Source organism: Aedes aegypti, chromosome 2, assembly GCF_002204515.2.
Source record: "Aedes aegypti strain LVP_AGWG chromosome 2, AaegL5.0 Primary Assembly, whole genome shotgun sequence".
In the NCBI taxonomy this organism is placed as follows: Eukaryota; Metazoa; Arthropoda; class Insecta; order Diptera; family Culicidae; genus Aedes; species Aedes aegypti.
In genome coordinates, this window is record NC_035108.1 from 114013678 (window position 1) to 114024250 (window position 10573).

At 39.6% G+C, this 10573-nt stretch overlaps 1 protein-coding gene across 1 annotated transcript; it reads left to right on the top strand.

Annotated features, from left to right (window-relative positions):
* Positions 1-5553: 5553 nt before the first annotated feature.
* LOC110675944 (peritrophin-1-like) lies at positions 5554-6654 on the top strand. Its single transcript, XM_021842023.1, has 2 exons — positions 5554-5643; positions 5704-6654. The coding sequence occupies exons 1-2, from the start codon at positions 5637-5639 to the stop codon at positions 6564-6566; spliced, it is 870 nt and encodes a 289-aa protein (XP_021697715.1). The 5' UTR covers positions 5554-5636; the 3' UTR covers positions 6567-6654.
* Positions 6655-10573: the final 3919 nt, after the last annotated feature.

Genomic DNA, 10573 nt, shown 5'->3' on the forward strand with positions numbered 1-10573 from the left:
AAGCAGTCCTCAGGAAAATTTGCGGTCGAACTGTGAACACGGTCGGGCGGGCAAGTCATTCTCGCTTTGTGCGTCACCGCTTGTTTGCGTTCACCCAGCCATCGTCATCGCTGCCATCATCAGATTTCGACTTAAGCCCGGTGATACTACCTGTTACTGTTGTGCGTCATCCACGCCACGAATCTTTCGGTTCGTCGTATAAGCAAATAACTTGCTCAAATTTATACATTTGAGTTGAGGATTCCCCGTTTGACCATGACAATCAACTGATAACATCCCGCAGTGTTATTTATCTGTAAGAACATCAAAGCTAACAAAGCCATCGGCCCTTTTCAGGGCCATCAAATTAGTGGAAAAGAGTTAAAAAAGAAATATTTCCGACTTTATATATGACTTCTAATATTCCTAAATCAATTTCACAGCTTCATACAAAATTTCATTTGTCATGAATAATTTATGACTCAACCATTTTGAGACTGTAATCGCGGACGCTGCTGCAGTGCCGTCGGGGTGAGTGCTCTACATTCCACAACAATTGTAAAATAGAGTGGCATTTCCAACAGCGTCTTTGATGTTCCATATTTTGTGGGAACACTTTGATTAGCAAAATTATCACATGTAACAAAATTGCGACATTTTAAGAATGCATTTGAATAGACATTTTCATTGAACAATTGTAATAATTTTGGCACCCATGGATCATAAATTTACCGTCATAATAAAGAAAACTATTGAATATCATGCGTGATTTTAATTTATTGTAAGCTATTAAAATAATGTTGATATTTTTACTGTTCATACGAAAGCGCATGTGAATTTTCCAAGATATGTAAATCCCTGCCCAAGACATCAACTTCATGTACCTTATCCTAGATTGGTCAATCAGAAGAAGGCGAAGAATACGAAAGGGAGGAGCATCGTCTGCAATTCAAATTATGTAAAATATGCTATCTTCGACAGCTTCGGTTCATTTAAGGGACGAATGTCCTTCGGATTAAAATCCCTCTGTAACAACAACAGGATTCGGTTCATTTCATTTACACTTTCGAGCTAGTAAGAACTTCTCGTGGTAAACACAGTATAGCTAGTAATATTTCTCAATGTGCTTACCACAAACTTGCTATAATCTCTTAATTCATCTCGTAGCATCATACAATATCTGATTTATCACGAATAATCGACAATACGATAATTTGAGGATGTTTCCGAGGACGCTGCTGCAGTGCCGTCGGGATGCAATAACAGCATAATGCTCATCTTGTACGTCCCTTGCCAAGACATCAATTTCATATAGCCTATTTCTCAGATTAACGCAATAGACAACATGTAGAAAAATCAATTCAGATCAATAGTTGCTCATTACAATTGGTCAAGAAACAATTTATTGATTTTAATGTCGCAATTTTAATACGTTTTCCAATTTCCGTTCTCGAGAATTTTGGAAGCGGGGGCCGTGATGCTCTGGATGGATTGTCCTCCATGACTGGTCCTGGCTGGAAATATTCGTGGGGAGAAACTCGACCCTTTGCTGCAGGAATTTCATTAACAACTCTTTGGTAAAGCAGAAATTTTCCGAGGAAAATTCTGATAAAAGTGAACTTTTTCAAAACAACTCTTATTGATTGGAATATTTATCAACAACTCTTTGTTAAGTAAAATCATCCTTAATAACTCTTTGCTCCATCGCCAAACCAAACCATTTCATTGAATTCATCATGTACAAGAATATGAATGGTAAGGAGAGGCAGATGGTGTATATTTCGCTGGCGTTAGTTTCCAACAGGTCGCCGGTTGGCGCTGACTACTAATCCGTCCACTGAATGATTTTCAGTTGTTGCTTTCGCTTCGTTGCTCTCTGGTCCCGTTCGCTACTCGCACACTGCTGTGGCTTTCACGCGCTCTTCTTTGCTGCTCCGCTGCTTGATCCGTTCGTTATGCCGTTCGATTTGTGAATGAGCTGGGAGCAGAACAACCAGTGGTTTTATTTGCTCGAGCTCCATTCACCGATGGCGAGTGGTGGGGTTCTCGCTTGGTTGTTTCGTCACTCCGTTCACTACTCGCACGCGATTGGTTATTGCTTTCGCGCTATTTTCGTTGATGGTGTAATTCTTCGCTGAGAAAAAAAACTGCAACTTTTTTGATTTTTCATGCATATTGACCGACTTTGATAAACTATATCTCAGTTATTTATGGACCGATTTGAATGAAATTTTCACAAAATATCAGACATAACTTAAATTTTAACATATGTTTTTGAGTGATTTTTCCAATCACACGTTGAAAAGCAGTTACGGTTTGACGATTTTTTATTATTGACATAACTAAACATATTGAAGGAATAGCTTCATGGTATCTTCAGCAAAGTTGTAGATTTTGACGAGATGAATAAGTTTGCTGAAGACAGTTTTCGTGTAAGGCTATCAAATTTTAAGATAAAAAGTTTTGAATTTTTCGTCGAAAATTACAGTTTAGTCAAACCGTTATTACTTATAAACTTGTGATTGGAAAAATTATTCAAAAATATATGTTAAAATTCAAGTTACATCTGATGTTCCGTGAAAGTTTCATTCGAAAATATTTCCATAATAACTGAGATCTAACTTACCAAAGTTGGTCATTTTGTATGGAAAATCGAAAAAGTTGCAAATGCATGCGAATAAGTTGGGGCCTTCCTTAGCCGAGTGGTTAGTGTCCGCGGCTACAAAGCAAAGCCATGCTGAAGGTGTCTTGGTTCGATTCCGGTCGGTCCAGGATCTTTTCTTAATGGAAATTTTCTTGACTTCCCTTGGCATAGAGTATAATCGTGCCTGTCACACGATATACGAATGCAAAAATGGAAACTTTGGCAAAGAAAGCTCTCAGTTAATAACTGTGGAAGTGTCATAAGAACACTAAGCTGAGAAGCAGTCTCTATCCCAGTGAGGACGTTATGCCAAGAAGAAGAAGATGTGAATAAGTTCTCTGTTTATTCGACAAACCAGCTAAATATTTCATGGGTGCACAACAGCAACAGGGTAGCGGATCACAGGGATTTAGTTGAAATCTGGAAACGTAGCTCAATTTTGAAATCTTGAGCGATTTCACAAACCAGATTCTGGATTAACAGCTCAGCAGGCTTCTAGCAGCGAGGTACTTCTCGCTAAGCAAGTTCGGAGGAGCTCTTACCAGCTCGAAAGCGGAAATGGAATGAAACTGAATCCAACGAAGGCAGCATGTTTTATAACCTTGGAATAGCAGATGATGCTCCTCCCTTTTGTGCTCTTCGCTTTCTGATCGACCAATCTGGGAAATGGGTATGTGTCAATAATGTGTTGGGCTTGGAATTACTTGAAAATTGCGGCGAATACTAATACGTGAGAAATTGGTCGAACATGAATTGTTGGAATGATTGGCATTCCCTAAATATTCAATACGAGCTATTGATAATTAATAGTTTTCTTTATTATGACGGTAAATTTCTGATCCATGGGTGCCAAAATTATTACAATTGTTCAATGAGAATGTCTTATCAAAAGCATTCTAAATATGTCGCAATTTTGTCACATGGGATAATTTTCCTAATCAAAGTGTTCCCATAAAATATGGAACATAAAAGGCGCTGTTGGAAAAGCCACTCTATTTTGCAATCGTTGTGAAATGTTGAGCACTCATCCCGACGGCACTGCAGCAGCGTCCGCGAGTACAATCTCAAATGGTTGAGTCATAAATTATTCGTGACAAATGAAATTTTGTATGAAGCCGTGAAATTGATTTAGGAATATTAGAAGTTATAAATAAAATCGGAAATATTTCTCTTTTAACTCTTTTCCACAAATTTGATGGCTCTGAAAAGAACCGATGGCTTTGTTAACTTCGATGTTGTTACGGATAACTAACACTGCTCGGACCAGCAAAACTCAGGGGGCTTCTGGTATTTGCTCCTAACGGGATTGCTTCTTGACCACCAATGATGATTTCATCACGAGTCGAAATTTTGAAGCGCGGGTCAACAGCTTCTCGGACGATGCACAAAGCGAGAATGACTCGCCCGACCGTGTTCACAGTTCGACCGCAATTTCTACTGTGGACTGCTTCCTCTTCTTCTTCTAGGCGGCGGCAACGGTGATGGCTTTAGCTTCGGACGGCATCTTCTCTCGCTCGCTCGACAGTTTGATTTGAGCGAAGCAAGACAAACGGGGGCGTCCTTCGCTATCGATGTCTGTGCCTGAAAAGCACGTCCGGTCAGAGCAAGCCGATCTGTCGCCTGCTGAGATGCGAGCCAATCGGAGAGTGAAAAGCAAATGACGTCAAATTTTCTCTAGCCACCCCTATTTATAGATTTGCTTGAAATCAACGTTCTCTTTTAAAACAGTTATTTAACTATTTGGACAGGTATGTGGGATTCAGTAAGTAAACGACATGAAGCTTTGATGTCTTGGCTTTCGATTGAGGTGCTAATCAATAGAGATGGTCGGGTCTCGGGTTTTGAAACCCGAAACCCGACCCGAACCCGAACCCGACGGGTTCGGGTCGGGTTCGGGTTTGAAAATTTGAAAATTTTCGGGTTCGGGTTCGGGTCGGGTTTGAAAGCTACAAAATTATCGGGTACGGGTCGGGTTCGGGCTTGAAAAAAGTCGGGTTGAATCGGGTTTGGGTCGGGTTTCGTGAGAATTGTAAACAGAATAGCAACCTGAAAGCTTCCCTATGCATCAGAAACGATGAGTTTACCATCTTTTCGAGCCCGGGTTTTATTCGGGTTTTTCTTACAAAAAAATTCGGGTTTCGGGTCGGGTTCGGGTTTGAACAGTGACATAATTTCGGGTTCGGGTCGGGTCCGGGTTTGCCTTTCAATTATTTTCCCGGGTTCGGGTCGGGTCCGGGTTTGAAGAAATAAAATAAGTCGGGTACGGGTCGGGTTCGGGTTTGAAAAATGTGAAACCCGACCATCTCTACTAATCAAGAAATTTCGTTAAGCCAGCGCAAAGTTATAAACGTTTAAAATATTTCATGCCAACGTAACGCTCTTGGTTTTGAAATTCCAATTTCACTCCTGTATAGAGAAGAAAGACGTACTTCTACGTCAAAAGATGCTTCCCCTCCGAAATTTATGATTTCCAAGGGTTTTTGACTACAAACTAGTAGTTCACTGTCGATTTGATGGTTAAACAATTAATTTGTCTGTCAAAGCCATAATAAATCACATCTTGCTCGGTTAATCGCGAGTAAACGTTCCCGAGCTTGTTGCTATTTATTTTGACATGCTCTCCCGAGCAGACGGGTGCGGACTTACTCACACCTAGTCAGTTCGCGAGGCTGTGATGTTTGTTATGTGTTGGTATACACTCGTAAGCTGCTTCGTGATGCGAATTTTTCCAGCACTGCTCTTATTTTGAATAACACCAAACAAAGGGCCTTACTAATACAAACAACTTTGAACAAAACAGTTTTTGTCTAATGTTTCATTCGAAAGCTCCAAATGCATCTTTCCTCGTAAATACTAGACCACTGTGCATTGTTCGTTTGGAACAAGTAAATTCAAGTGCATTACAAGATAAATCACTTACACGCTGCATCGTTATTTACAAATATCGCAGTATATAAACTCAATGCAATGCACTACAATCTATTGAGAAACCTAGTTTTGTAACTTTTCAATAATGTTGGGTAAGTTACATTCAATCGTTGGTTGACGATGCATCCTTACTCTATCAACTTTCCTCGCAGCGCTCATCGTTTTGCTCGGTTTGGTCACCGGAGGTTTGTCCTCAATCCTCTGTCCAACCAAGGTCGACCCGCAAGTAACGGTTCATCTTCCGCATCCAAACAGCTGTTCTAAATTTCTCACGTGTGTTGGAAGTAACCCGGTTGAACAGGACTGCCCCGCTGGATTGCACTGGAACAACGAACAGTCGTTCTGCGACTACCCTCGTGCGTCCGGATGTTCCCGTGGCGAAAACTCGGACCAGCTGCATCAGAGGCCATTCAACTCAACGGCCGTTGCCAACAGTATCTGCCTGCCGCAGACCAGCCGTTGTCCACTGAACTCCAATCCTTCGGAGGATGTCGTTTTCCTGAAGCATCGGGACTGTCGCAAATTCTATGCGTGTGTTTCGACCCAGCAGGTTGAACTGTCCTGTCCCCCGAAATTGTACTGGAACTCTCGTGCCTGCGTGTGCGACTACGAAGTGGAGGCTGAGTGCGACGGAACGGACAGGGTGATTGATGATGTGCCGGAAGAGGTCGATGAGGAGCATTTCGATCCGGAGGATGCGGAAGAACACGAACAAGCTGAACAGGATCAAGAGCCTGCTGCTGAAGATCAACCAGAACAAAGTGCCGACGAAGAGCCGGAGGTTAGAGTTCGTCGAGCAGCCGACGGAAGCAGCTCCAATGGAAACTCCGGCTCTAACAGTGGTTCCGGTAGTGGATCGAGTGGAAGTGGTTCGAGTGGAAGTGGTTCGAATGGAAGCAGTTCCAGTTCAAATGGACAAGGCTCCAATGGGAACACAGCTCAGTCCGGCGCTGATATTCGAACCGTTTCTTCAATAGCTGTGATTGCTTTCACGGCAGCCATGAGTGTTCTGTAGGGAGTCACTTGTTCATCTTTATCGGGCTGGTCAAAACTTGGTGGTGGATTAAACATGATTTAAAATAAAAGCAAATTATCAAATGGAACAATGTTTTCAAAGTTTTAATCCGACATCGAGATCCCGGGATTCCTCCGGATAAGCTAAAAATTTATCTTGCATTTCGGGGCAAACAAAATAGCTGAGAAATAGGCACTCTATTCAGTAGTCAATATTTTAAATTATTAATCTGTTTGATTTGGGCTTGTTCAGTGTTTCAATTAAGACTAACTTTGCAGAAAACTCCATTTTTTTTCTTTATATTTCACGAATCATGTTTTTCTTCGAAATCCCAAACGATCTGCTTCTATTCTGTTTCTGTTTCTGTTCTGTTTCTGTTCTGTTTCTGTTCTGTTTCTGTTCTGTTTCTGTTCTGTTTCTGTTCTGTTTCTGTTCTGTTTCTGTTTCTGTTTCTGTTCTGTTCTGTTTCTGTTCTGTTTCTGTTCTGTTTCTGTTCTGTTTCTGTTCTGTTTTCTGTTCTGTTTCTGTTCTGTTTCTGTTCTGTTTCTGTTCTGTTTCTGTTCTGTTTCTGTTCTGTTTCTGTTTCTGTTTCTGTTCTGTTCTGTTCTGTTTCCTGTTCTGTTTCTGTTCTGTTTCTGTTCTGTTTTCTGTCTGTTTCTGTTCTGTTTCTGTTCTGTTTCTGTTCTGTTTCTGTTCTGTTTCTGTTCTGTTCTGTTCTGTTCTGTTCTGTTTCTGTTTTTCTGTTGTTTCTGTTCTGTTTCTGTTCTGTTTCTGTTCTGTTTCTGTTCTGTTTCTGTTCTGTTCTGTTTCTGTTCTGTTCTGTTCTGTTTCTGTTCTGTTTTCTGTTCTGTTTCTGTTTCTGTTTTCTGTTCTGTTTCTGTTCTGTTTCTGTTTCTGTTTCTGTTCTGTTTTCTGTTCTGTTTCTGTTCTGTTTTCTGTTCTGTTCTGTTCTGTTCTGTTTTCTGTTCTGTTTCTGTTCTGTTTCTGTTCTGTTTCTGTTCTGTTTCTGTTCTGTTTCTGTTCTGTTTCTGTTGTTTCTGTTCTGTTTCTGTTCTGTTTCTGTTCTGTTTCTGTTTCTGTTTTCTGTTTCTGTTTCTGTTCTGTTTCTGTTCTGTTTCTGTTCTGTTTCTGTTCTGTTTCTGTTCTGTTTCTGTTCTGTTTCTGTTCTGTTTCCTGTTCTGTTTCTGTTCTGTTTCTGTTCTGTTTCTGTTCTGTTTCTGTTCTGTTTCTGTTCTGTTTCTGTTCTGTTTCTGTTCTGTTTCTGTTCTGTTTCTGTTCTGTTCTGTTCTGTTTCTGTTCTGTTTCTGTTCTGTTTCTGTTCTGTTTCTGTTCTGTTTCTGTTCTGTTTCTGTTCTGTTTGTTCTGTTTCTGTTCTGTTTCTGTTCTGTTTCTGTTCTGTTTCTGTTCTGTTTCTGTTCTGTTTCTGTTCTGTTTCTGTTCTGTTTCTGTTCTGTTTCTGTTCTGTTTCTGTTCTGTTTCTGTTCTGTTTCTGTTCTGTTTCTGTTCTGTTTCTGTTTCTGTTCTGTTTCTGTTCTGTTCTGTTTCTGTTGTTTCTGTTCTGTTCTGTTTCTGTTCTGTTCTGTTTCTGTTCTGTTTCTGTTCTGTTTCTGTTCTGTTTCTGTTCTGTTTCTGTTCTGTTTCTGTTCTGTTTCTGTTCTGTTTCTGTTCTGTTTCTGTTCTGTTTCTGTTCTGTTTCTGTTCTGTTTCTGTTCTGTTTCTTGTTCTGTTTCTTGTTCTGTTTCTGTTCTGTTTCTGTTCTGTTTCTGTTCTGTTTCTGTTCTGTTTCTGTTCTGTTTCTGTTTCTGTTTTCTGGTTTCTGTTTCTGTTCTGTTTCTGTTCTGTTTCTGTTCTGTTTCTGTTCTGTTTCTGTTCTGTTTCTGTTCTGTTTCTGTCTGTTTCTGTTCTGTTTTCTGTTTCTGTTTCTGTTCTGTTTCTGTTCTGTTTCTGTTCTGTTTTCTGTTCTGTTTTCTGTTCTGTTTCTGTTCTGTTTTCTGTTTCTGTTTCTGTTCTGTTTCTGTTCTGTTTCTGTTCTGGTTTCTGTTTCTGTTTCTGTTCTGTTTCTGTTCTGTTTCTGTTCTGTTTCTGTTCTGTTTCTGTTCTGTTTCTGTTCTGTTTCTGTTCTGTTTCTGTTCTGTTTTCTGTTCTGTTTCTGTTCTGTTTCTGTTCTGTTTCTGTTCTGTTTCTGTTCTGTTTCTGTTCTGTTTCTGTTCTGTTTCTGTTCTGTTTCTGTTCTGTTCTGTTCTGTTTCTGTTCTGTTTCTGTTCTGTTTCTGTTCTGTTTCTGTTCTGTTTCTGTTCTGTTTCTGTTCTGTTTCTGTTCTGTTTCTGTCTGTTTCTGTTCTGTTTTCTGTTCTGTTTTCTGTTCTGTTTCTGTTCTGTTTCTGTTCTGTTTCTGTTCTGTTTCTGTTCTGTTTCTGTTCTGTTTCTGTTCGTTTCTGTTCTGGTTTTCTGTTCTGTTTCTGTTCTGTTTCTGTTCTGTTTTGCTTTCTGTTCTGTTCTGTTTCTGTTTTCTGTTCTGTTTCTGTTCTGTTTCTGTTCTGTTTCTGTTCTGTTTCTGTTCTGTTTCTGTTCTGTTTCTGTTCTGTTTCTGTTCTGTTTCTGTTCTGTTTCTGTTCTGTTTCTGTTCTGTTTCTGTTCTGTTTCTGTTCTGTTTCTGTTCTGTTTCTGTTCTGTTTCTGTTCTGTTTCTGTTCTGTTTCTGTTCTGTTTCTGTTCTGTTTCTGTTCTGTTTCTGTTCTGTTTCTGTTCTGTTTCTGTTCTGTTCTGTTCTGTTTCTGTTCTGTTTCTGTTCTGTTTCTGTTCTGTTTCTGTTCTGTTTCTGTTCTGTTTCTGTTCTGTTTCTGTTCTGTTTTCTGTTCTGTTTCTGTTCTGTTTCTGTTCTGTTTCTGTTCTGTTTCTGTTCTGTTTCTGTTCTGTTTCTGTTCTGTTTCTGTTCTGTTTCTGTTCTGTTTCTGTTTCTGTTTCTGTTCTGTTTCTGTTCTGTTTCTGTTCTGTTTCTGTTCTGTTTTCTGTTCTGTTTCTGTTCTGTTTCTGTTCTGTTTCTGTTCTGTTTCTGTTCTGTTTCTGTTCTGTTTCTGTTCTGTTTCTGTTCTGTTTCTGTTCTGTTTCTGTTCTGTTTCTGTTCTGTTTCTGTTCTGTTTCTGTTCTGTTTCTGTTCTGTTTCTGTTCTGTTCTGTTCTGTTTCTGTTCTGTTCTGTTCTGTTTCTGTTCTGTTTTCTGTTCTGTTTCTGTTCTGTTTCTGTTCTGTTTCTGTTCTGTTCTGTTCTGTTTCTGTTCTGTTTCTGTTCTGTTTCTGTTCTGTTTCTGTTCTGTTTCTGTTCTGTTTCTGTTCTGTTTCTGTTCTGTTTCTGTTCTGTTTCTGTTCTGTTTCTGTTCTGTTTCTGTTCTGTTTCTGTTCTGTTTCTGTTCTGTTTCTGTTCTGTTTCTGTTCTGTTTCTGTTCTGTTTTCTGTTCTGTTTCTGTTCTGTTTCTGTTCTGTTTCTGTTCTGTTTCTGTTCTGTTTCTGTTCTGTTTCTGTTCTGTTTCTGTTCTGTTTCTGTTCTGTTCTGTTCTGTTTCTGTTCTGTTTCTGTTCTGTTTCTGTTCTGTTTCTGTTCTGTTTCTGTTTTCTGTTCTGTTTCTGTTCTGTTTCTGTTCTGTTTCTGTTTCTGTTCTGTTTCTGTTCTGTTTCTGTTTCTGTTTCTGTTCTGTTTCTGTTCTGTTTCTGTTTCTGTTTCTGTTCTGTTTCTGTTCTGTTTCTGTTCTGTTTCTGTTCTGTTTTCTGTTCTGTTTCTGTTCTGTTTCTGTTCTGTTTCTGTTCTGTTTCTGTTCTGTTTCTGTTCTGTTTCTGTTCTGTTTCTGTTCTGTTTTCTGTTCTGTTTCTGTTCTGTTTCTGTTCGTTTCTGTTCTGTTTCTGTTCTGTTTCTGTTCTGTTTCTGTTCTGTTTCTGTTCTGTTTCTGTTCTGTCTGTTCTGTTTCTGTTTCTGTTCTGTTCTGTTCTGTTTCTGTTCTGTTCTTTTCTGTTTCTGTTC